The sequence below is a fragment of the Zalophus californianus genome, chromosome 15 (assembly GCF_009762305.2).
Source record: "Zalophus californianus isolate mZalCal1 chromosome 15, mZalCal1.pri.v2, whole genome shotgun sequence".
In the NCBI taxonomy this organism is placed as follows: Eukaryota; Metazoa; Chordata; class Mammalia; order Carnivora; family Otariidae; genus Zalophus; species Zalophus californianus.
In genome coordinates, this window is record NC_045609.1 from 24,593,449 (window position 1) to 24,620,246 (window position 26,798).

A 26,798-nucleotide genomic window follows, 5' to 3' on the forward strand; every position below is an offset into this window, starting at 1 on the left:
CAGGTCATGATCCCAGGGTCCTGGGATCGAGCCCCGCATCGGGCTCCCTGCTCTGCCAGAAGCCTGCTTCTCCCTCTCCCACTCCCCCTGCTTGCGTTCCCTCTCTCGCTGTGTCTCTGTCAAATAAATAAATAAAATCTTAAAAAAAAAAAGTAACAGACTAGAGAACCCAGAAATAAACCCAGGATTATATGGTCAATTAATCTTCGACAAAGGAGGCAAGGATACGCAATGGAAAAAAGATAGTCTTCAAGAAACGGTGTTGGGAAAACTGGACAGCTACATACAAAAAAATGAAACTGGACCCCACTTTCTTACACCATACGCAAAAATAATCTCAAAATGGATTAAGGACCTAAATGTGACACCTGAAACCATAAAAATCTTAGAAGAGAGCACAGGCAGTAATTTCTCTGACATGCCGGACTTGAAAAATTCAAGAAACTGCTAATGGTTGGAAAGACGTGAATGGAATACTTAGAACCAAATGTGAACTCCTAACTCAGCATACTTGAAAGCCGACTATGATAAATCAGTATGTCCTATGTATTTCCACAAAAGTTCCATTAACAAGGGATGAACGCAGTTTCCCATGATTACAATTTCTAGAACTTATACATTTCTTTTAGAACACATAACCATTAGTCACTGGGCTCAATAGCTACTTTTTATTTCTCCTCTGGGAGGGAATGTGAGATGATGCACCCAGGCATGGGATAAACAATTCAAGAGATGTGCCAAATTTTTAATTTACTAGAATTTGTTTCTGAAATCCTATGGCTTCATTGGCTCAAAGCTTTGAAGAATCTTTTGTTGTACAGTCAGTTCAGCGGTAAGTATTGTTTTGAAAGTGCAAATCTGTCCCAACATAAATTTATAGGGAACAATTTGAGCATGATGTGCATTTTGTGTTTGCTTAAGGGACAATTTTGTCTGCAAGAAAAACTTAAGTGAATGCAGAAAACTGCACCACCTGAACCTTCATGATGGTATTGAGCCCCATCCATCCATCCACATCTGGTGTTACCACTTTCCCTCTGATTTCATAGAACCCTATTTCGACCACTTCACAGTGTTTTGTCAAAAGCAGCAAGCTTTCTGATGCCCATTTCCAAACCAACTTTCTGGTCTGTTTTCTTCAAGGTAAAGTGCCGTATTTATTTTATAGTGTTAATCTATTTCTTAAACATTTAACATATGTAAGACACTATTGTCTCATTTTTTAAAATGTGTCACTGATAAAGTTTTTCAATGTTATGCCCAAATCCCCCCTTTCTCCCCTTTTAACTCCTGTGGTTTTTTTAATTGGACTCAGCATAGTACAGTGATTTTTAGGGACTGACTGTAATGGGATTCAAGGGATTCAATCTCCTTTCCCAAAACAATAGTTATAGGCTGACCTTTAATATTTACATCTGGAAAAAAGTTTGCTAACAAAATATTCCCATTGATCTTGTGCTTTTTCCCCATCCCTGTATCAACAGCTTGACAGGACCTGTGAATCAGTTATCATCCTCACTATATATAAGCAGAGGACTATACTGGCTACCCTTGGAAGTCAGTCCCCATCTTGTTTTGTGCTTCTTCATTTTGATTTGTTCCCTGACCCAGCTATCCAAATCTTTCAGCATCTGTCAAATTTGGTGTCAAAGACTAGGGGCCAGGAGAGCATTGTTGGGACTCATTTGTCCTCAGAATGTACCTCCTCTCAAAATGGAATCCGGCTGTGACCCACACATACAACACACCATTCTTAATTTGCCCATCCACTGACCCCAGGGCTGAGGTCTTTTTCAAAGACAAAACACAGAAAAGACAGGGAATCCTCCAGTCTGAACTACAGCTGGTTGGCTTATTTACAGAGAACTGAGTGAAGAGCTTAAGTCAGCTGTGAAAATCTTCCCAGTCAGGAAAGGGAACCCACTTTGTATGCAGCCAGTGTCCTGGAACTCGTTTACATTTCATTTCTGTTTTAAAGTCATTTTGCTTTCATTAAAAGAATCAGGTTGATTACTATGAGAGCCAAAGAACATATACTATGCAGTTCCTATAACTTTCATATAGTTTCAAGGTGTCACTACTGAGATTACTGTGTAACCAGGTACATCATAACTTGAGTCTGAATCTTGGTCACTTGCTATACCCCAATTCATAGTGCATAGTATAGAGGTAGAACGGTAATTGAATCATTTTCTTTTTCTTCTTCCGTGGCCAACGTTCCTGATTTGGCCTGGCAGAATCTTTGATAGGATGGCATCTAGAGATAGAACATGCTAAATTTACATCTCTGTATCTATAGCACGTATACACACACAGAACAAGCAAAGGTATGAGCACATTTTTCTTCTCAAGCTCACTAATCTCACACAGATATCATTAAACTCGTATTCCATCTACCAAAGGGAAGTAACAAGAAACTAGACATTTTATGGGTGTTAGAATCCCAGAATGTGTTGGCAGAAGAGAAATGGATTTGGACTCATGTAATTCATTGGTCAGGAAAAGGAATTCAGATTCAGGTCCAAATTACAGTAAAATGGGAGGGACCTAAATATTCAGCACAAGTTTCCCTGTATAAAGTCTCCTTGAAGGTTTTCAGATTATTCTACACATTTATTACTTACTCTATCACTATCAGGAAGAAACAGACATGCTCAGATGGCTTCAAATATAAGAAGCATCTGAGCCAACCAAAAGGGTGGAGGGAACAAGGTAAACAGTCAGAGGAATTGCTCCAACAGGGAGCAAATACAACTCCCAGCCTTCCAAAAAGTCAAACGTCTTTTAATGATGTAAGCATAGTCCATTCTCTCCACCCTGCCTTACCAAGAATTAAGTCACTAGCATGGAATTCAGACCATGGATAGAATACTCTTATCAGATGTGTTTGCTTTGAAAGAAGCCACAGCTATTCTGTAGGGGTCATAGGATGGTTAAAAAGGTGGCTCAAACAACAGCCAAAGAAGCCAAACCTTTTGGAAGGAAATCAGCATAAGTCTCTGGGTTCTTAGCAGACTTAAGGGACCAGCAGGCAGTCCACTCCAGAATTAATATCTTGGGCTTGAAATTAATTTCACAACAAAATTAAATCACATAGGACTTTTGAAAGTGTTAAGCAAAAAGTACCATTTAAATGCAATTAAACATGTTTTGAAAAACAGTATTAAAAAGTCAAAAACTAGGGGTGCCTGGGTGGCTCAGTCGTTAAGCATCTGCCTTGGCCCAGGTCATGGTCCCAGGGTCCTGGGATCGAGCCCCACATCGGGCTCCCTGCCCGATCATCCATCCCATTAACTCTTGTGCCATGTGGGGCATTAATGTGAAATGTAACTGCTCACATTCCTGGCTGAATGCTGCCTGGAGTGGAAGGTGATATAATAAATAGCTCACATGAAGCTAAAAATGGTAGATATAAACTAAAGGATGAAAACTAAGCAACGTGCAAGGTCACAACTTGGGCTACTTTTTTCTTTTTAACTATGTGCTTTCAGATGAAAATAAAAATATCCTGCAGGTGTCAGTGGAAGACTACGCATTTCCAGGAGCATTCAGCTAGGGTTCTGTGAACCTCAAAGCAACCAACTGGTAATAGTCAGCTATTAAAACCAAGACTTCAAATTAAAGCAAATTACCAAGCAGAGCTCATATTCAACTGAGGCTGGCTGACTTTAGCCTGTTCCCCGCCACTGCTCCACTGCCTTCCTCCCACCCATAATCAGCTACCTCTGCTATGAAAAACACTTACTTGAAGTTGATCACATATGCCCATAATCATGGACAATTCATTTATGGGTTCTTCTTTCAATGAAAATGTGCTCATACACAACAAATGGGAGTTACCTGTATTCCTTTCTTTGGTTGGCCCACAGGACAAGTAAGCTGAAACACTTATTATGGCTCATAAAATCTATACCTGATCTTAGCCAAAAGGTCAAGAAGCGATGATGGCTCATAAAATCTACAGAAAAGCTGGAAACTTTTAAGAGTAAAACAAAGGAGAAATGTTCCAGAAGAGAATACTGTATCATAAGAAAATGCTAGTAGTCATCATGATGATGAATCCCCAGTAGTATGTGTGTCATAAGAGGAAGAACGCTGGAACAAGCCATTTTCTGATAAAGTCCTTTTAATGGAAAATGTAAAACCCCTTTCAACTTTAATGTACAAAGCCATATGTAACACTTGCACTTTTAACAAATAAAAGCAAGCCAATGTTTTAAAAAAATACATCATTAAATGTATATATGTATATATTTACATAGCATATTAAGTTTAATATTTAGCTTTAAAAGTTCACATAAATTTTACCAAAATGAGACAATTTTAAATAAATTACACCTTTTGAAAATGTTTAATTGTACAGTCAATAGCTTCAACAAAATATTGAAGTGTCCGTATTTAGTATCTACTTTATATACTTCATATTTTACAAATTTTACAATTATTTGGCAGTAATTTTCTGATTATGACATGAATGCTGTGCGATTCAGCAATTTCCCAAATGCAGGCAATAGCTGGTGTTTGTGTCCTATTCTCACAGTAACTGTCTCAATGTAGTGAAAAATATCAGTTATTTTATTAAACTGTACAAGGTCACATTTACACTTGATCAACAATATAGCATAGAATTTTGTGGGTTTTTTTTTTCAAAAATAAATACATCATTTTAAATCTGGCATTTTCACAAACATCATATACACTATAATACAAAAACAGCTATAAGAGCTGCTTCTTAAATTTAGCTTGTTTTCATAACTAACATTGAATCACAGGAGCTGTGACGTATGCTATACTGCTGCGGTATCAGTAACAAGTAATTACTGCAAAAGAGAATTTCTTGGCACTGATGGTTTTATGAAGCTTAAGTCAATGTGCATACATATCATCGTTCTAGAGTAAGTAATTCCAGTTCAATGGCCTAAAAACATCAAACTGGACCACACCTAATTTTCTTCCATATCCTCTACTTCATCTTCATGTATCTTCAAAGCTCTCACCATTTCCTTGACTGCATGATATAATATATTTTTAACCTGAAAGAGATGTTGGTATTTCTAATCACTTTAGCTGGAGATAAAGTAACAAATGAAAATTGCTATATTAAAAAATTTTTTTTCTTAATGAAACAAGGCCAAATTCAAGAAAAACAAATGTCATAGTTAAAAAATGTTAAAATGCAAGTTAGGATAAGGGCCACTAAAAATCATACAATTAAATGCATATTGTTAACCTGTGCTTATTAATCAAATGTGACAAACTAGGTAGTGATTAACTAAGCTGTTCTGCAGGTATCCTATTTCTGAATATAAAAACATGCAGAGCAGGAGTTCGTCAGAAAGTTCATCTCTTACCTGGAGTTTATCATCATAATTGATTTCCTCCTTCAAAAGTCTCAGTTCCTGTGTCAAATGAAACGACTGTACAAGATGTTCTGGAGACACAAAGTCTTCAGTTACCTGAATACAGCTGTGAAAATTCTGTACCTATCCCCAAAACAAAAACAGTAAAATATCAACTTTAGGAGGCAGGAATACCAGAGAACTTATTTTCTCCAAAACATCAAATGCATTTCAAAGCAGACACCATACTTTTATGAGAGTTACATCACTGAAAAGCTTTCATGTGGAGGGACTTCATAAATGGATTTTATTTATTTATTTATTTATTTATTTATTTATTTATTTATTTATTTTTAAGACTTTATTTATTTATTTGACAGAGAGAGACACAGCGAGAGAGGGAACACAAGCAGGGCAGTGGGAGAGGGAGAAACAGGCTTCCTGCTGAGCAGGGAGCCTGATGCGGGGCTCGATCCTAGGACCCCGGGATCATGACCTGAGCCAAAGGCAGACACTTAATGGCTGAGCCACCCAGGTGCCCCATATAAATGGAATATTTTTAAATGATAAAAAGAACAGAACTTTTCCAGGAATCCTTCAGAGAGGCTGATAATCAGATCCTAAATTATCAATTTAGTCAAGGTGACTTTTTGGTGTTACTTAAAAAAAAAAAAAGCTAACTGTGAAGTATCTGCTTTACTATTCAGTGCAAACAATCTGATGTTTGTTGCTGCTCCTTTGGCTTTCAGCATTTGGGCCATTTCACTGTTAACTTTTTTTTTTTTTAAGATTTATTTATTTCTTTGAGAGAGCGAGGAGAGGAGGGGCAGAGGGACAGAGGGAGGAAGAGAATCTCAAGGAGACTCCCGGCTGAGCATGGAGCCCAACTCGGGGCTTGATCCCTTGACCCTGAGATCATGACTTGAGCCGAAATCAAGAGTTGGATGCTTAAGCAACTAAGCCACCCAGGAGCCCCTCACTGTTAACTTTTACAACAGAAAGTAGATGAAAGCCAAAGAAATGCAATTTAGTTTGTGAGGACCGGGGATGAAAACTGTAGTTCCAGATAGATCTATTGCTCACAACAGTTTTAGAATTACCCTAGGATTTTATTTGTCCCTTTCTTTCAAATTAACCAACTAAAGTATACCTCCAGGCTCCAGTGGCACCAGTACAACTGTTTTCAATAGTTGTCCCTCCTCAACTAAATGGTTTTCACAAGAAGCCAGTCAATAGTCTTATCTATTATTTGTACACCATATACAAATTGACTCAGTACTTCCCTATTTCTTGGAATTGTTTTCTATTAACGCTTAGTATAATGACACAGAAGGACCAAGCTGATCCAATGTGGATTTTATGACAATCCAGGTTGTCTTCTAGTGATATGAAAGGATATCATAAAATTCCTGGGAAAGGAGAAATAACTGAAAACTAAGCATTTATGCTAATTCCAATTTTTAAAAAAAAGATTTTATGTATTTACTTGGGAGAAAGAGAGAGGGAGGGAGAAGCAGAGGGAGAGGGACAAGTAGCCTCCACACTGAGCACAGAGCCAGACACACGACCCTGTGAACAGGACCTGAGCTGAAATCAAGAGTTGGACACCCAAACAACTGAGCCACCCAGGCGCCCCAACATTAATCCTAATTTTAAAAAGATGAAAGTAAGTTTAATTTGGAGGCATGGGAAGATGATAATAAGTGGGGAATAGAACACGGTGAAAAAAATCTAACAACAGAGTGATGGATTCCAAAGGCACTGGAATTCCTCCTCTGGGCATAATGTCTACCTGAACAGCTTCTCAAGTCTGCAGAGTTCTTTAAGTCAAGCACTGTCCCTCTACTGGTAACTTGGTAGCATATATAAACATTCTCTTCCTTTAATCATTAGGTTGTTGGTTCCTCTGCAGGATGAACATAATGATGCCTCACATTTTCAGCACTGCTATACTATACAGTCTCCCTGGATCTTCACTATGTGTCTCTAGAACAGATGCTCTATTTCACAGAGCAGGAAACCATGGATAAGAAGTTCAGTGCCTGTTCCAAGATAAATCAGCCAACAAATGGCAAGCCAACAGGAGCCCAGCTCCTGTAACATCTTGTCTAACAGATGCTTTATGGTCCTATATTAACTCAGTCACACCAGCATAGTCTCCAAATGTCCTGTCTTGTTATGTCTTTCACTATGTGAACATGCCATGGGGATTAAGTCCTTCAAAAGTTCTGGCATGTACCTTTCTTTGAGCATGTCTAGTTCTACTGTTTTATAATTTGTCTCTTCATCGATATTCTAATTTTGTTCATATGTCATTTTCCTGATTACCAGTTTCCTTTAGCTCTTTGAGTACATTTAAGACAGTTGATACAAAGTCTACGTCTAGTAAGTCCAATGTTTGGGCTTCCTCAGGGACAGTTTCTGCTGATTGTTTTCCCCTATGAATAGGCATACTTTATGGTTTCTATGTATGTCTTATAATTTTTTGCTGAAAACTGGACACCTGAACATTATAATGTGGCTACTGGAAATCAGATTCTCTCTCTGCCTCAGGGTTGCTGCTGATTGCTGGACAAGGCTGCAGTCATCCATTTCTTTTATGACTCTTCCACACTATTCTTGCAAAGCCTGTGTTCCTTGTTGGGTGTGCTCACTGAAGTCTCTGTTCTCTCAGTGGTCAGCCAGTGACCTGTAGATTTCCTTAAAAGCCCCAAATCAACGGCCCTTTTCTTCCCTAAACAGTCCCACAACTGGTGTAAATTCGGATTAGATTCCAGAGTTCTAAAAAAGTTGATACTGTCAGTTTTTGCCAGTTCACGGTTGCTTTAAAATCACTTTTATAGAACTGTGACTTTTATTAGTGCTTATATTATGTTAATAACCTCAACCTGATAATGTTTTGCTCAAAGGCTTATGGCTTACAGGTTAGTCTGAAGAGACAAGGTTCAGTCTTAAAAGCAGAACCCATTTGAACTTCCCATTCCACTAATCCCTTTTTTCAGCTATCTTTGATTCATTTACATTTCACTTCCTTGACAGACTGTTTTATTCATACTTGCCTATGGGATCAATTGTAATCACAAATAGATAATATTAAGAAAATGTAACTCTTTGTGTTCACAGTAGGAAGGTTATCATCTTGACACTGAATGTAATATACATAGTGACTTAATGAGAACTTAAGAGTGAAAGATTTTGTCAAAGTCCTTTTAGCATTATGAATGCAGAAAATTCACAACTCAGCAATATTATAAACTATGAATGACCAAACATAATCAATTAAGATAAACAGTTAAGGACAAATTTATCCTAAAGATTTTGTGGCTTTAAAAAAAAAAAATTGTTGCTGTTCAAAATGAAGGCCACTGGAGCGCCTGGGTGGCTCAGTCAGTTAAGCATCTGCCTTCGGCTCAGGTCATGATCCCAGGGTCCTGGGATCTAGCCCTGTGTTGGGCTCCCTGCTCAGTGGGGAGCCTGCTTCTCCCTCTGCCCCTCTCCGTGCTCTCTCGAATAAATAAAATCTTTAAAATGAATGAATGAGTGAATAAATAAATAAAATGAAGGCCACTGGGAACATCAGGGTACTAGAGCTAAGACAAAGTAAATCCTGGAGGTCAGGGTCCACCTGCTCCATCCAGTGATAAACTGGGGTTTCACAGATTCACTCATGTTTGCCAACAGAACAGTAAGCCTGCAATTGTTCTTAATACATGGAGGGTTGTGGCTATACTTTCCCTCAGTGTGGCTTCTTTAAGTGCTCACTGCTGACAAACCAAAGAATACAATGTATCATATCTGGCCAAAACCATTTTTTGACAGGTGCCTTGGGTTTGCAAGGACTTTCTATTGGCAATGATTTTCGAAGTGTGGTCCTCAGAGAGTAACATAAGCATCACCTGGGGACTTCTTAGAAATGTAAAATTTCAGGTCCCTCCCTCAGACCCACTGAATCAGAGGTAGGGTAGGGTAGGGTCCAGCAATCTGTTTTATCAAATCTTCTAAGAAATCCTGATGTATGCTAACATACGAGAAGCACTAACTTAAGACTTTGCGTTTATTTTAAGGGCTACCTGTAGTCTATTGGAAGTGAAGTCATCAATGAAAAGTTTTCAGGACCTCTAAGGACTAAGTAAGTTGTAAATAGTAATACATCTCAAATCCAAGTTAATATTGTGAACAGAGTTCTTACTTCCTTTTACTTCTCTCTCAAAACCACATTATCATCACTTCTGAGTCACGGACAACACCCTTTCAACAGAATACAAATAACCATGCTGTCATTATCACACCACATAAGGAAAAGAAGACAGAAATTTTTGTGCTTATAGCTGGCAAGTCTATGCCAAAATATGCAGCAGAGTGGTCTTGGAACACTCAGCAAGTTAGTAGCAGAGCTCAGAATAGAATTTGCCAATCTAGGTTATACATGCTATAGTTAAGTATTACATCTTTTATACTCTAGAAATCTATGATGAAATTTGCTCTCTAGAATTTAAGTGATATTTCTATGTATCTCAAAAGAAAGCATGTTTTCCTATGTACTTATGTATATAGTCTTAATTGGAAGTTAGATTCCAACCTAAGTAAACTTTCTGAAGTAGCCAGAGGACACATAGAAGAGGCCAAAATTTACATGTTTGTACAAAGAGTACAATATATATAAATCATGTAAAGTCATAACTTTGTTTTCATTTGTACTTGTACAAAAATATGTGGTGTATGAGAACATATTTTCAGGCTGTCAGGACTTACAAATATTTAAATGCATTATTCTAAACATAGGAGAGAGCAATGAAAAACACAGAAAACTCTGTCCTTGTGAACCCTATATTCCAGTGGGGATTAAGAGACAATAAACAAAGTAAACAAATTATGAATAATGTTAGAAGATGATGATCAAGATGGAGAATAAAGCAGGAGGATGACAGGGAACTGGGGGACATAATTTGCACTTTAAAACTAAGGTGTTAAGGAAGACCTCACTGAGGAAGGTGACATTTGAGCAAACGAATCTTTAAAGAATGTGAAGAAGCAAGTCTTACAGATACCTGAAAAAAGAATTCCAGGCCAAAGGATTAGTAAGCACAATGGCCCTGGGGTGGAAACTTGCATGGTGTATGTGAAGACCATAGAGAGGGCAGGGTGGCCAGAAAGAAGTAAGGAGGAGGGAAGTAGGGAAGAAAGGTAGTGAAGGGAGCTGTGTGTATGTGTACACAGGAGACATGGACAGGGTACCAACACCAATCGTTTAGGGCCTTGTGAAGCTTTAGGCAGTGTTATGTGAACTAAACTTTTTAACAAGATCACTCCGCCTACTATTTTGAGAAAACATGGGTCTCTACCCACAAAAAGCAACAGCAGAGAAACATTTCCATGGCATGGAATCTCTGGTAAACAGTGACTGCCTCTGAAGGAGGGCAACTGGGGACAAAGGTGAGAAAAGACTGAATTTTTACTGTGAACCCTTTTGTACTACTCAGACTCTTAAAAATTGTATCACTGTATTACATTTCAAAATAAAAATTATTTGAAAATAGCCTAGAACAACTAAACTATCCATACCTGCCCCTCAAAAAGAAAAAATAGAATTTTGGTCCATACTTTGCACAATGTATAAAAATTAACTAAAACTGGATTACAGATCTAAATTTAAGACTAACCACAATAAAGCTTCTAAAAGAAAATGTAAGAGAAAATGTTTGCTATATTGGGCTAGGCAGCAATTCTGGATATATAATAAAAGTATGATACATAAAAGAAAAAACTGATCACCTGAACTTCATTAGAATTAAAACACTTCTCTTTGGAAGACACCATTAAAAAAATGTAAGGACAAGTCACAGATCAGGAGAATATATTTGCAAAGCATATATCGGATAAAGGGCTTATTTTTTTTTTAAAGATTTTATTTCTCTGACAGAGAGAGACACAGTGAGAGGGGGAACACAAGCAGGGGGGAGTGGGAGAGGGAGAAGCAGGCTTCCAGCAGAGCAGGGAGCCTGATGCGAGGCTCGATCCCAGGACCTTGGGATCATGACCTGAGCCAAAGGCAGACATTTAACAACTGAGCCACCCAGGCACCCCTCAGATAAAGGGCTTATAAAGTAAAGTAGTTAAGAACACTCAAAACTCAGTAAGAAAAAAGAAAATCCCACTGCAAAAATGTATAAAATATTTGAACACACAGATTTACCAAAATAGATATATAGATGATGGCAAATAAGCATATGAAAAGATGCTAGACATACTTAGCTATTAAGAAAAAGTAAATTAAATTAAAACTACAATGTGATACCAGTGCACACTTACTCAAATGTTTAAAAACAAAACTGACAGTAAGGAGAGGAAATGGAACTCACATATACTACTTTGGGGAATAGAAAATGGTACAATCACTTTGGAGAACTACCTGGCAGTTTCTTGTAAAGTTAATCATACATTTATTATATGATCAGGAAATCCCATCACTTGGTATTTATCAAACTGAAAAGAAAATCGATGTTCACAGAAAAACCTGTATGCAAATGTTTTTGGTGGCTTTACTTATTATTTTTCCCGAGCTAGAAAACACCCAAATGTTCTTTGATTGGTGAATGGATTAAAAAAACTGTTATATTTATATAATGAACAACTATCCAGCAATAAAAAGGATCCAACCAGTGGTATACATAACAACGTGGATGAATCTTGAATGTACTGTATGTTGAATAAGAAAAGTCAGATTCAAAGGCTACATATTATATGACATTCTAATAAAGGCAGAACTATAGGAGGAAAACATAAGTAGCTGTAGGAATGTCAGATGGGAAAAGTTGACTAAAAAAGGGCAGGAGGGAATTTTTAGGAGTGATGCAAGTGTATGGTATTTTGTTGTGTTGTTACCTAACTATATATTTGTCGAAATTTATAGAACTGCACACTAAAATTATACCTCAATTTAAAAAACTGCACTGTCCAGTTTAACTTTAAGAAAATAGATACTGGATAAATATATAAGGATTTGAGGGAAGCTGTTTTGTATTATCAAAGAATTCTATTTACAAAATAGTACAAAATGTACTATTCTCTTAAATAGGCTGCTCCATTGAAGGTATTTTACATTTTGATATGGATTAGCTCTTTTCTGATAAGAGACTAGAAGGCAAAAAAATGGCATGTGGGAACTGGAATCATAAATGATACAACATCTCTGAAATGATCAGGTAAGACCATGGGACAATAAAACAATTTAACATAAATAATGCATTAAACTTAATACATTTATTTTTTTCTCCAGTAAGTTACTATAGTGAAACAGGTATATTTATTATGATGTTTGTATTTTACTGTCATAAATACTATTTGATATCTAAGAATAGTAAATCTAACCCTGAGCTTGACATGTTAAAAACTAAGCAACTATTATCACTTAAGGAATATTTGTGCTATTATATGATGGTGTCACAAAGCTGAGCAGGCAGCAATTGCATATATAGTTATATAAAATGTGGAAAACATTCCTTGGTTTAAAAAAAAAAAAAGTAGGGCGCCTGGGTGGCTCAGTTGGTTAAGCGACTGCCTTCGGCTCAGGTCATGATCCTGGAGTCCCAGGATCGAGTCCCACATCGGGTTCCCTGCTCAGCAGGAAGTCTGCTTCTCCCTCTGACCCTTTCCCCTCTCATGCTCTCTCTCTATCTCATTCTCTCTCTCAAATAAATAAATAAAATCTTTTAAAAAAAAAAAGTACACATATCAAATACATCTCAACTACCAGGTGGTAGAAAAGGTGGGGAACCACCTCTGCGGCAAACTAGCTATTGGGGTTTTTGGGTTTCCTCTGCATACTATTACTATGAGGGCTAAGCTGGTCTGTGGTAGCTCCAGTCTATTTACAGGAATCCACTGTATGCTTTTAATCTAATCCTCCGTGCCCACTATTTATTCTATGCCTTTTTTCCAGGTGCCACATAGTCAAGCCACAGAAACAAAGATAATGTGTTTATTTTAGTTTTTAAATTTTGTGGATCAATAGCTATAAAAATTACGTATCATCTTTCTTTGGACACGCTATTTCTATGTTAGCAAACTATGAAGGCAGGAGTTACACTAAAACCCTGAATTATGGAATGGTCTAGCCAACACTTCATTCTGCTCAATTTAGTGCCTTAGAAAATGTGTGATCTCTTAAGTCTTAATACTTAAGTGTTAAGTCGCACTACTGAGAACTGAATATATATTATCTCTCTTTTTCCTCCTTCAAAAGTCTTAAAAATGAGAGTTTGATCAACTAAACTGGAAACAATACAAAAATGGAAATCTGGCTCCCGTTGAAAAAAATTCTCAAGGCATTTAATTATGTTAGGTCTCTTCAAGCATTGAAGTGAAGTGGTTTCTTAATGAAAGCAAACTGGGTGCAGGTCATTCTCTTATTTATCAGAACAACTTCTTTTTCAAAAATCGGTTCCTTCAGTAGCAGAGGTGTGAAAAATAAGTTTTTCTGTACCTGATGAAGTGCTCCTGCTGGTAAGACAATGGCATCACCAAGGAACTGAATAAGAGTACAGGTTCTGACTCCGTACTCTTCAAGTAGTCTTTGGCGGAGCTTTTTGTTCACATACCAACTTTGGTCACGTATCGGATCATGTTCTGGTAGAACTTCAAGGCCTTGTTCTTTTGAAATCTGCAATATGGATTAAAATTAAAATATACACTTCAATTTTAAGTAAGGGAAATGGTAAATTCTCTTCAGTTAAATTCCAATTTTCTTTACAATAACCAACTTTTTTTCTTAGAATCTTATGGAACAATGCATGTACTTAAGTTAAAGAAAATGATATTCTACAACGATTTGAAAAGCCAAAGGATATTAAAACAATGCTGCACATTGAGATGATGTTAATAAAGTGACTCATACTACCACCTTCTCACCTCTTCCATCCACCATGAAGTTTCCATCCATTTGGTTTCTTCTTTACAATCATTTCAAAAGTATAGCACAGAGATTAGGAAAAGCTTAGTTTAGTAGCTTTTTTGTCAAAAGTCAAACTATCCATATGTATGGACTTAAACATTTCCTAATCTTGCTTTTTTTTTTAAATATAAGGACAAAGATAAATACCTTTATATTGCTAACCCTCTAATCTTTGACAAATCAATTTCAAGGGACTCTTTTACTAACCAGTGAAATAATCATTGCTTTAAAAAGCACAATTTATAATATTTTAAGTTAAAATACTGGTAGGTATTCTGAGATAAGATAGTAGGTACAGAGCTACAGCTCCTTCACTTCATACTGAACAGAGACAAACCTTAAGTCTACTCTGAAAGAAAATGGAGCATAATAAGAAAAGCAGCAATGATGGTCCCTTGCGAGAAATCCCTGTAATTGCAAATTTGACAAATATTTGCGTAAAGGACTGAACTAATCATTCTAAATATGTCAGTTTCATTCAGTGTCAAACAACTAAATTAAAGGTACAATTACTCAAAATTTCAGTCTATTCAAATAAGTAAAACAGAGCAATTGATGTGGTTAAGAGCAGAATTACTGCCTACATCAACAAACACCCAAAACTATTAATCAAATTAAAAAAAGATCCTATCTTCTTTAGATGTTTCTATGACATGTTAGTTTTTATATCCTGTAATTTTCACCACTTTTCACCAAGGATAACATCTGACTCATTAACAGATTAGTTCGTTACTATAAGGAGACATGGGAGCACTAGCAACTGAGAAGAAGCTGCCATTCAAAAACCGGCTTTAAAAGGAGCAAGAGAAAGGAGCTTTTGACTTAACAGTAAGAAGTCCCCTCCTTTTTTGAAGTAAAAATTACCTAATGATCTTATATTCCTGAATGTTAAATGAAGTTACATTAAAAATTACTAAGTCCTTGCTCAAGGTAAAGAGATAAACTATTTGCAACCTAAATTTATACCTTTTGAAGAAATTCCCTTATTTTGTCAATGTCTTTCCCTGCATAAATATGCCACAGAGCACCAGGTATTTCACTTGAGTCCTTCAATCGTTTTCTTAAAATGTCATCCAAATCTTCTTCCTCAAATTTCTTGAGTATTCCTGAAACACAGGAGAATATTTTCAAATTGGTCATTAAAGACCACCAGAAAGCCAAGTAACCTAGAATTGATCTATCAGAGAAGTAGTGCCTGACTAGATAAGGACTCTTAAAGAGTAAGTAAAACCAATTAAACTGTTACAACAAAACAGAAAACAATGACAATGCGTAACAAGGGACAGAGTAACAGTAACTTTCCCATATCATTTGTTTTCTGCAAACCAGGGAACAAGAGATTAAAAACTCAAGGGTTTCGGGGGCCTGGGTGGCTCAGTCGTTAAGCGTCTGCCTTTGGCTCAGGTCATGATCCCAGGGTCCTGGGATCTAGCCCCACATCGGGCTCCCTGCTCATCGGGAAACCTGCTTCTCCCTCTCCCTCTGCCTACAGCTCCCCCTGCTTGTACTCTGTTTCTCCCTCTCTCGCTCTCTCTGTCCATAAATAAATAAAATCTTTAAAAAAAAAACCCAAAAAACTCAAGGGTTTCTAAATCAAACTTCACCAACTTTCTTCCTGTCCCAAGGGGGTGGTCATAACAATGATTTGTACTCATACAGCATTTCCTAACTTACAAAAAAATTTCATGACCACTAATAACTACTTAGTAAGGTAGGCAAGAATCATAACCTCTATTTTACCGGGGCTGGGGTGGGGGGGGCGGTGGTGGCAGACAGAGGGAGAAGGAGAGAATCCAAAGCAGGCAAGCGCCAGCTTAGCATGAAGCCCGACTCGGGGCTTGATCACATGACCCTGAGATCATGACCTGAGTGGAAACCAAGAGTTGGATGCTTAACTGACTGCCACTCAGGCGCCCCAACTACAGTGAACATTTTAAAGAAATGTTCTTTTGAGAGTAAAAGAAATTTATTGCTTGCTACAAAAAACACATCAGACGTTTCCTAATTTGTAACAGTAAATTCTTTTTTATGTTTAAAGTTGGTTGCAAGGATTTCTTTATTCAGACATTGTTTACAATGTATGCAAGGCACTGTCCTAGAATGTTGGGGATTAGAGTGAACAAAGACCCAGTCAAGACCTAGCAGAGTAAAAGAGAGTATTAATAAAAGTAGGCAAATAAAAATACCACACAGTGTGGTAAATGCAATCATAGGAACACAAAAGGTATCCAACGACTGGTTCAGGTCTCAAATCTTATGTGTCAACAAAATTATAAATTGGCAACCTCAGAATGATTCCCTAATTTTTTTTCCTTTAAATTTTACTGCTCTTCGGGGTGCCTGGGTGGCTCAGTCAGTTAAGCATCTGTCTTTGGCTCAGGTCATGATCCCAGTGTCCTGGGATCGAGTCCTGTATTGGGCTTCCTTCTTAGAGGGGAGCCTGCTTCTCCCTGCCGCTACCCCCTGCTCGGGCTCTCTCTCTCTCTCAAAATAAATATGAAAAATCTTAAGAAAAAAAAAAAAAAAAGGAGGAGGGGGATTACTGGGGTAGGGAAAACTTTTTTAAATGAAGGTCTCTAGGGGGAGATGACAATATGAGCCACACTCTGAAGGGATTTGCCAGGGAGACCAGTGGGTAGGAGAGCCATTATAGGTGGAGGAAAAAGCGTATGCTTTAAGTAAGTCAGTATTTCTGAGGCATTTTAGGGATTTACCCTAAAAAACTCCTTTTTTTAAACATTCCTTTTTTTGGTGATCATCTATAAAGAGTGGCAAAAGCTTCAGATAAAGACAGCCACAGGATTAAAATGATGAATGTTTTTTTTTTCTTTTTTTTTTTTAAACATTTTTATTTATTTGACAGAGAGAGAGACAGCGAGAGAGGGAACACAAGCAGGGGGAGTGGGAGAGGGAGAAGCAGGCTTCCTACAGAGCAGGGAGCCTGATGCAGGGCTTGATCCCAGGACCCCAGGTTCATAACCTGAGCCGAAGGGAGACACTTAAGCAACTGGGCCACCCAGAGGCCCCTGATGAATGTTTTCTTAAAAGACAAAATACTATACTATAAATGAGGGATGGGAGGTGAGCAGGAACAAAGATGAATAACAAAGTCTCAGCATTTAAGGACATAGAAAGACTGGTAGTAGAGGAGAAAAGCAGGTATAATGCAGGGCACGTGGGTGGCTCAGTCGTTAAGCATCTGCCTTTGGCTCAGGTCATGATCCCAGGGGTCCTGGGATCTAGCCCCACATTGGGCTCCCTGCTCAGCGAGAGGCCTGCTTCTCCCTTTCCCACTCCCCCTGTTTGTGTTCCCTCTCTTGCTGTCTCCCTGTCAAATAAATAAATAAAATCTTAAAAAAAAAAAGAACAAATGCTATAGGGGTTGATGTGAACAAAGTGCAATGAGGCACAAAAGAGATAATTAACTCTGTGGCGTCACAGGCTTTGAAAAGATAAGTAATCCGAACCACAAGTCACACATTTCTGTATTAGAGCTGGGACTACAACCCAAGTGTGCCTGAGTCTCAAATCCTTGGGAGTGGGGGAGGCAAAGAGTTTATCAGTTATAATCAAGTGTCAATTTAGGAAGCTGAGAAACAGTATAAAAATGAGTTTCTAGTTTTGGGGGAATTTAGGTTGTGTTTTATGGAAGCTGTCAAATACACAGGAAAGTAGAGTGAATACTGTAGGTACCCCATGTCCTCAGCACCTAGTCACTAAGCTCAAGATACATTCTTGGCTCCAGATACAGAGCTGGTGAGGTATGTGGTGGTTGGGTCATGCATAGAATTTCACATAAAGTACATGTAAACTAGAAAAGGTAGAGAAAAATTCCCTGAGTCTAGGAAAGCCTGGGATTCTATGAAGTTAGTTACGAACTAGGGGAGCAGTAGTATCACAGAAGCCAAGGGCACTATTTGAAGAAGAGGCAGTCATTTCCAGTGCCGTTTATTTCAGAGGGCAAGCAGTAAAACAACCAGAAAGAAACCACTGAAACCACTTATCCAATTGTGAATGTTTGCAAGGGCTGCAGTAATAGTAATTTCAGTGAGGCAGCAGGTATAAGGCCAACTTGAAATGAGCTGAAATGTGAGTAAGAGTTGACAAAGAGCAAAGAATTTGTTATGAAGGCAGGAGATATAGGATGGTGGCAAGGAAGTCTAGTTTTGAAGGTTTTCTTCTGAGAAAGAAGGAATAGTTTAGAGTGTACTTCCACTCTGAAGAAAATAACCAGCACAGAGGAAAAGTTAAAGACCTATTTACATAGAAGGGGATAAGATGGAACAAGGTTTCGGAAAGAAATCCAGAGGATGGAATCTAAAACCTATACAATGGATAGAAAGGTTACATCTACTTAGGAGAAAAGATCCCTTCTCTCTCTGATAGTAGAGGGGGAAAAAATGAAAAATGTTTGAGGCACAAACCAAATCTTAATCAATCTCAGCACCCCAGGACCCAGTTTCTATTCTCCAATAAAAGTGTTGATAAAGTAAGCTTAGCAGTTTATTTTCACAAACAGAACAATTATACATAGGAAAGGAGCAAATAAAAATACCCATTTTTAAAATTAAAATTTCTAGGGGCGCCTGGGTGGCTCAGTTGTTAAGCGTCTGCCTTCGGCTCAGGTCATGATCCCAGGGTCCTGGGTTCGAGCCCCGCATAGGGCTCCCTGCTCCGCGGAAAGCCTGCTTCTCCCTCTCCCACTCCCCCTGCTTGTGTTCCTTCTCACTCAGTCTCTCTCTCTGTCAAATAAATAAATAAAGTCTTAAAAATTTAAAATTTCTATTATATTGAAAAAAGACAGGTAAATCAAGCACTCTTAAAGTAATAAAGATTAGAATATTCCTATATCCACTGCAATTCTTTCTGCAATCTTTGCTGTTTACTCAGAGGCTGACATTCTAGATAATAAATCCTAGTGTGTGTGGTTATTCAATTTCATCCCCAAAACCACTATTCAAGTTTCTTTCTTTCTTTACCTGCTTTTGAGAGAATGCCATTTCCTTTTGCTATGCCAACATAGACTAGAATATTTACAACATCAGAAACTTCAACATGGAGATTTGTTGTTCCTATGTCATGATCTTTAGCAGCAGCTACACCTGTGTATAAAATAGAATTTTATGTGACTGAATACATATCCTAGATAGTCCCCCTAAAATTAGCTCTATGAGGAAAATTTGTTAATTGTAATTTGAGCTTTAGTTTCCTTGTTCCAAAGTCTGCTCCCCAAGAAATTTCCATTAAAAAAAATTACTAGAAAATGTAAATATTTTGCAAGGAATTAGCAAGTACTTAACTATATTGGCTATTAATATCTAATATACTGTTTGATAGAAAAAAAGATTTCAATGGATTACTAAAAAATGGATTTAGTAGAGCCTAAAAATCACTAGACAATTCATCTTTGGACAGCAGTTAACATTTCATATAATTCCAAGTTCACGGAAATGCAAATATATACCTACCATAGGCACTGCACAACCTGGGTCCTAGATCAGGGCGTACAAAAAATCCTGGCAAATGAGAGGCCAAGTTGAATTTTCCTTCTGGATTACAATATTCTGGCAATGGTAGGCTTTTTAAGAGATCTTCGTATCTGACGAATAACAACATTGACTTCTTTTGAATACAGATTAACATTCTTAGGTGCTTTCATATACAAAATTTTCAGGTTGTTCAAAACATAATACAACCTTTCCTTAAGGATTCTGACAAGTAACACTTTCCTTGACTTCATTCAGTTTAAATGAATGCCTAACACCAGGACAAGCACAGAACAGAAGTGACACTGACTAAAACTGCAGTTCTGTTTCTCTAATCATAGCAAATTAAAAACATCAAGAAAGGGAGGTCCTAAACAGGACCCCACGTCCTTTGATACTAGCATTCTTTCCTTTACTTCTCTAACATAAAGACTTAGCCTACTGAGAATACAGAGACTGGGTTTTGTTCTTAATTTCTTTTTAATTGGCAAGGAAAATGCCTGAAGGTTAAATATATAGTTCCTTACCTACTTCTTGGGATAATCTCAGCTCAAACTCAAAAACCCAAGCATTAAAATAACACGTTTTAAAAATATATACCTTGCTGGCATCATAGTCTTGAAGTCTTCTCCTGAAGGGCAATCTTTCAATTTTAAAACAACTGTTTCTCCACTTTTCGTTTTTTGTCGTTCTATAAAGAATGCAGTTTATTATTAAAAGGTAATTTCTGCCTTTTAATTTTTATTAATGTTTGGAGAAGAAGGAAGAAATGTAAAACGAATGATGATTGTTGTACATGAAGTATTTAATGAACGCTTGCTTATTGAGTTTAATTTCTTATGTACTTATATAGTATTAGGACTTTTATTCCTTATGTATTTAGGTATTTGTAATACTGCAAAAATATTCTTTAAATATCTGTTTACAATTGTTATTGAAACTAGTCTTACATTTTTACTTTTAATTTTCTAAGTGTTTTACATGACATATAATTCTCAAAGGTTTATGGGGTTGCCAAAAATATTCCCTATATGATACAAGGAAACATAGTTTAAATAACTTATGGTCAAAGGAAATTAGGGGTAGAACAAAGGAATAAGACCCAGTCTCGTGTTTCCAAGTATTTGTCTCTTCTTTATTAGCCAAAGTAATATAGAAGTTTCAAAGATTAAAAATCTGTTAAGTCATATTTGCAATTAATAGTTTTGGGGGGATATATTTCAGAAAACAGTAAAACAAAAAACAACATACTTGAAACTTCTTCAAAACCATCCCAGAATTCCTTAACATTGGCATTTGAAATAATGCTGTCTTTGCAGTTCAGGAGATCAGCTTGGTGGTCTCCAAATTCAAGACTAATTGATTCCGCCTTCCACAAGCTAATGTTCATTTTCTTATGCACACCAGAAACCACTGCAGGCTTATAAATAAATAAATAGACAGATCGGTAAGTTAAAAGGTATATGGACACTCCCAAAATTTGATTTTATACACATATACAACAAACAGATAACATGTTAAGTTTTAGGACTAATGACAAATTGTGAAAATAAAAGGGACTACTGAAAATAGTCCCTGACCTGAAAAGATGTACATAATATACTGTCAAAGAGAATAAGAGAGAATGCCATGTAGAATACATTGCCATTTTTTAAAATTAAAATTAACATGTAGTAAATTTTGAAAGAAGTCTTAAAGGGCTAGATTAAATATGGATTTTTGGCTGCTTTATTTATAGACTAATTTTTGAAGCTAGAACATAACCTAGTTATATATCTATATGTGTGATAGATATAAGATTTTAACAGAATACATATAGTCCTTCAGATTAAAACATAATTTGTATCACTTAAAACACATACACATGTTCTTCCACAAGGATCATGATAAATAAAAATATTAAACAACCAGGCAAAACATTAAATTTCAAGGTTAATGGCCGACTCCCTGAAAGTAAATCTCTCCTTGGAAATCATATGAATTTGAATTCCCTCAAGGCTATCTAACCCAAAAACTAACAACTGAAGATTTAAAGCTTCTAGAACTCCAATGCCGATGTAAAAAAACCTCTACAACAATCTGATATACTATCCCCAAGGTTTTGGGTTTTTAAAATTCCTTTATTATAAAAGAAGCAAATGTCTGGAATATAGAGAACAAAGAAAGTTGTGACTCTCCTGTAAAATACACTATTTATTAAGTCATCTTAAACTTCATTAAGATAATTATATTTCGGGAACCAGAGAACAGAATAACCTCTAGCTAGAGTTCTTATCACAAAAGATATCTCAAAAGAAAACAACAAAAATCACCTTAAATCTGGTTAACTACTTACTTGGGGGACCACTCTATTAAACTTCCCTTAAACAGGCTAATAATATATCCCACTATTAAAAACAGGTTCAGCTATTAATTATTGTTGGCAATTCAGATATTAATTCCCAGCCCCTATTGTGGCTAACCAATAATACTCCTATCCAGCCCTATGCCACGCTTTCTAATGGTAGTCATATTGTTAAAAAATGAGGGGCAAGTTAGCTAGTATATTAGAATGTTCTCAAGCAGAATTCTTAGGCTACCATCATCATCATCTTCTCAAAATACTGGAAACCTTCCTATTTTGATTCCTTGCCTATATTCTTATTTTCCTCTAATTCAACTTCCAATCTGCTTTGCAGTCAGTTATTTTAATATGTCAATCTGATTACTTTGACTCATCAATTAAAACTATCATCTACAGGATAAAATTCAAACTCCTTAGTGTAATAATCAAAGGCCCTTCATAATCATAACCCTAACTACCATTTCTCACCATTCTCCCACAGAACTCTTTTACCTATGTTCCAAACAAAACTACTTAACAGTACCCCAAGCACCTGATGCTCTTGTTTATTTCCAACCTCTTGTTCACATCCAGAAAAATTTCACTTAACCCGAGGCATCAATTCAGATTAGCATTTCTGAATTAGTACTCTAGCCTAGTCATTCCCTTTTTTGGTTTTTTATAACACTTTAACAAAGTTCTTGGAATATTTAAAGTACTTATTAAAATATTTACTTGATGGCTCAAGCACATACCAAATCAAGTGGTCTAAATTATGACCCCCCAATGGCATCAGGGCTTCAAGGGGAGCCAGCCAGAAAACAAAGGAAAAAACAACAAAAAGGAAATAAAAAGCTAAATATTGTGTATGTGCAATACATGGGTATGAATTTTTTCTGGGGAGAAAGGAACCAAGTTTTCTTCACATTGTAAAAAGGATTAGTGACCTAAAAAGATTAATAAGAACCACTAGCACTAAAGTTTACTCATCTTACTTATTTTTATATCCTTAATGGCCAGCACAAAGACTAGATTTTATTAGGAGCTCAATAACTATCTGTTCAATGAAGAAAGTAAAATAAAATTGCAAACGATGTATTCCAGAAAGAAAAAAACAACATAATACTAAATCATGCAAATTCTTAATTCTGTTCACAATTTCTGCATTAATGTAATAAACTGCCCTCTGAAATGTGTCTCAAACATTCTATGAAAACTCTGGTCAAAGAGAATATCATTTTCATTTGAAGAGAATGAAATAATGTCATTTAAGATCTGATGAACTAATGTATAAATAAATGTTCTATCGATGAACATTAAAGGCAAAAACATCTACATAACTTTTAGTCTGAGGCAAATGCTTCTGTAGATATGAATCTGTCAACTGGACTAAAATGCAAATGTAAAAAAGGGAAGTACCAAATTTTATAAATAAATTTATTAAAAATAAATAAAAATAACTTTATTAAAAGTCTGTTGACTGATAGCTAAAAAATATAACATCAGTGCTTCCCTTTTAATTCATATAAATCTGACCAAAAAATAAGAATTCAGAAACAGTAATTCTGTTAACCTTTTCGTTTTTGATCTCTTACTTCCAAATGTGTTAAGTACTATCTTTCCGCTTTCTTCCTATCCAACTAGTTTCAGTTTCACTAATTAGCTTAAAATACTCACTTGTCCATGTTTCCAACACTCTTTGAAAAGCTTCCAATTATTAATATTTTTATAATCCTTAAGCCACAGAATATGCTGCTCACAGATCCAAGAATGTGGTATATCACTGTACAATTTATTGTTTTCCTCCATGGGTGATTTTCTGCTCTCTTTAGGCTCTTCTTTCAGCTCTGGTTTTACATTTATCTTAGAGGCTTTAGTTGGTGGAATTTTGTTTTCAACAACTGAAGCAATTATGTCATCAAGAATGTTTGGCATAGTCCTTCCACTTTTACCACTCTATTAAGGAAAAAGTTATATATTAAGAGGAAATGTATAAATCTTTAAACTTTCACTCTGGTTTACTCCTAACATAGCAAACAACCAACACAAACATTTTATGTTCCTTCAAGAATATGTAATCATGTCAGTGGATAGGTATCTATAGTCCCTACGCTGTTCCTAACAGATATGAACCAGAGTTTGGTAGTCTTCTATGTAGGAAACTACCAGGTCCCCAGAAACTGTAAGTGTGGCCCTTTGTATTATTTTAGGACTAGCGCAGAGGAGATAGATGGGTGGAATCTCCCATATACTTTTAAAGATCACTAAAAATTTGTGCCTACCTATATAAATATTGTTTTTTAATTTTCTTCTGGTGCATAATTAAAACAAAAACTGATTATTAAATATTTTTAGTAACAAAACATTAACGATGTGATTTATTTCCCCTACAAGATATGCTGTTTTCAAATTCTGAAAGAGTCTCTTAGGGCTCTTCTGGCATTAAATGCCCCTCCCCCAACCTTTTTCACCTGGGGGAAAAAACCCAAATCTCCAGCTTTTAAGCTATGAGATTTATAATGCAGTTGGGAGCATGCCTAGTAATAAGTGTATTTTATTTCATTTGCATCTATTTCTTGTGTGGTTCACAGCCAAATCTAAATTTAAGGTCCATAAGAAAACCAAAAATCTGGCATCTTACTCACTGGGGTTCCCATTGAATACACTGGGGCAAAGGCAATGCCAGCATCTGTAGAACCCACACGGAGCTTGCCAGCAGTTGTAGTCAGCAAATCTCGTAAAGTTGAGCCCTGTTCATTATTCTGGGACACAGGAGGTGATGTTCTGCTATTTGGAGAATCAGGGTTGTCTTGTTCTCTCTCTTCTTTAATTTGCTTTTCAAGGGCAAATTCTTTGTTTTCTGAAATACAACATTTACAAAATTCAAATAAAATTAAGCATGCTGCTAAAGTACAGAAAAAACTGGGACCCTACATTTGATAGTGAGAGGTAGAATGTGTAGCGCTAGTGATTTATTCACCTGAACACACACCAGAGGATGGGTTAGATCCTTCAAAATGGAGTCAAACAGTTTGAATATGAAAAGGCCTTCCTCAATATCTTACACATGTAGCTGAGTTTGCACCTGTCACAAATGAAAAATGCTACAGCTAAGACAGGGAGAAAGTATAGTTTAAATTACAAATCTACTGCCCTGGTGGCTTTAATGATATGCTCATCCACAAATGATTCTCTAACTAATTTTGATACAATCATAGGGAGGTGAGTTCCTAACAACAGAAAACAAACATTTTTCTGAATCTAAACCATTCATAATGCAAGCAAAAGACAAATGTAAATTGTAATAAGTGAATATTACACATTAATGTATGTCGTTGGTTATATTATGGTCCTCTATTATATACTTAATTATATTCACCTTTTTTTTCCTCTCTGGACTTCTGTTCTGCAAGATCTGCTAACCAGTGCAGTGGTGACTGGGATTCTGGAGGAGTTAACTTGCTGTCTGTGCTTACGTCACTCCCTGGGCTGCTGTTGCCATTACTCTCAGACTTCTGAGGGTTATTTTGCTGCTGAGACTCAGGTATGCACAGAGAAATTTTATTACTGTGATTAAGAACATTCTGTAAAACCTGTAAGGGTAGAACAATTAAACTTTTAAAATACTACTTTTTCAATTATTCAGAGTTAAAAGTAGTAGTTATATTTATACAGTAACATAGAAAACATAAGTTTACAAAACACAAGTCCGAAATTGGATTTCAAATATCAAAGCTGATTAATTTAACCATGCATTTCATTTGAATAATTAGAAAGTTGTACTCACTTGAGACACACCATTCATTGCAGGAAAATTTCCAACTTGTATATTCTGTTTGTTAGTACAATGACAATGGGATTTAATACCATATTTTTCTCTAAGAGTGTGCATCGCATCTAGAAGATCTGTCAAAACTACAAAAAATAATAGTGGTTAATAAAAGGATTGCCCCTAGTTGTTAAGATCATAAAATTTTTCCCGTTTTTCTTGTGCAGGTTTTCTTGTGTCCTTTCACAAATTCTTCCCATTTTTTTTTCATCTCTTTTATCAGGTTTGATCATTCAGCCAAGTTCATGTTCTCTATTCTTTTCTCTCTTACCTCTACTATTAAAAGTTCAGTATGCTCAAAAAGTAGAGAATATCATAAATCTAATAAGCATTTTCATTACACTCTAGTTTTCCCCCTCTAAAATGTTTCCTCTGGCTTTCTTCATCACTGGGGCTGGGTTTACCTTGCTAGCTTTATTACATAGAAGATTCTAAGAACTGAACAAAAACAGTTCAAGATTAGAAAAACCTTACCTCTCCATTCCATTATACCCCTACATACTCCTAAATAATCTAGAGCAAGCAAGAGTTATTACACTACTAAGTGAATAATTTGCATTTATACTTACCAGAACCGGGTATAATTTGAGTTGGCATTAAATGTTTGTGATCATGAGGCTGTCCCTTCACACACTTCATCCAAGCATACAGTTCTTTATCTGTATGATTACAACATAATTATTTTTATTATGTCATGGTTTTATAATTATAAAATTGGTGGTTTGTATAAAAAGAGCTTAACAGGGGCGCCTGGGTGGCTCAGTCATTGGACAACTGCCTTCGGCTCAGGTCATGATCCCAGGGACCTGGGATCGAGCCCCGCATCAGGCTCTGGAGCCTGCTCCTCCCTCTCCCACTCCCCCTCCTTGTG

General features: G+C 36.5%; 1 protein-coding gene across 8 annotated transcripts in view; it reads right to left on the reverse strand.

The window, feature by feature from the left end:
- Window positions 1–4,108: 4,108 nt before the first annotated feature.
- The window catches only part of JMJD1C (jumonji domain containing 1C), a 333,639-nt gene continuing 310,949 nt past the window's right edge, over window positions 4,109–26,798 (reverse strand). For 7 of the 8 annotated variants that reach the window (XM_027590290.1, XM_027590272.2, XM_027590282.1 and 4 more), the window contains 13 exons: window positions 26,497–26,586; window positions 25,886–26,013; window positions 25,478–25,691; window positions 24,744–24,958; window positions 23,776–24,054; window positions 21,027–21,195; window positions 20,376–20,466; window positions 19,758–19,888; window positions 19,269–19,391; window positions 15,256–15,395; window positions 13,822–13,998; window positions 5,352–5,483; window positions 4,109–5,033 (listed from right to left, as the gene is read on the reverse strand). In XM_027590290.1, coding sequence (XP_027446091.1) covers window positions 4,944–5,033; window positions 5,352–5,483; window positions 13,822–13,998; window positions 15,256–15,395; window positions 19,269–19,391; window positions 19,758–19,888; window positions 20,376–20,466; window positions 21,027–21,195; window positions 23,776–24,054; window positions 24,744–24,958; window positions 25,478–25,691; window positions 25,886–26,013; window positions 26,497–26,586 — 1,979 coding nt within the window. In that variant the 3' untranslated portion in view covers window positions 4,109–4,943. Of the gene's footprint in view, window positions 5,034–5,351; window positions 5,484–13,821; window positions 13,999–15,255; window positions 15,396–19,268; window positions 19,392–19,757; window positions 19,889–20,375; window positions 20,467–21,026; window positions 21,196–23,775; window positions 24,055–24,743; window positions 24,961–25,477; window positions 25,692–25,885; window positions 26,014–26,496; window positions 26,587–26,798 lie in introns of those variants that run through there. The other variant, XM_027590332.2, reaches the window with a different exon arrangement.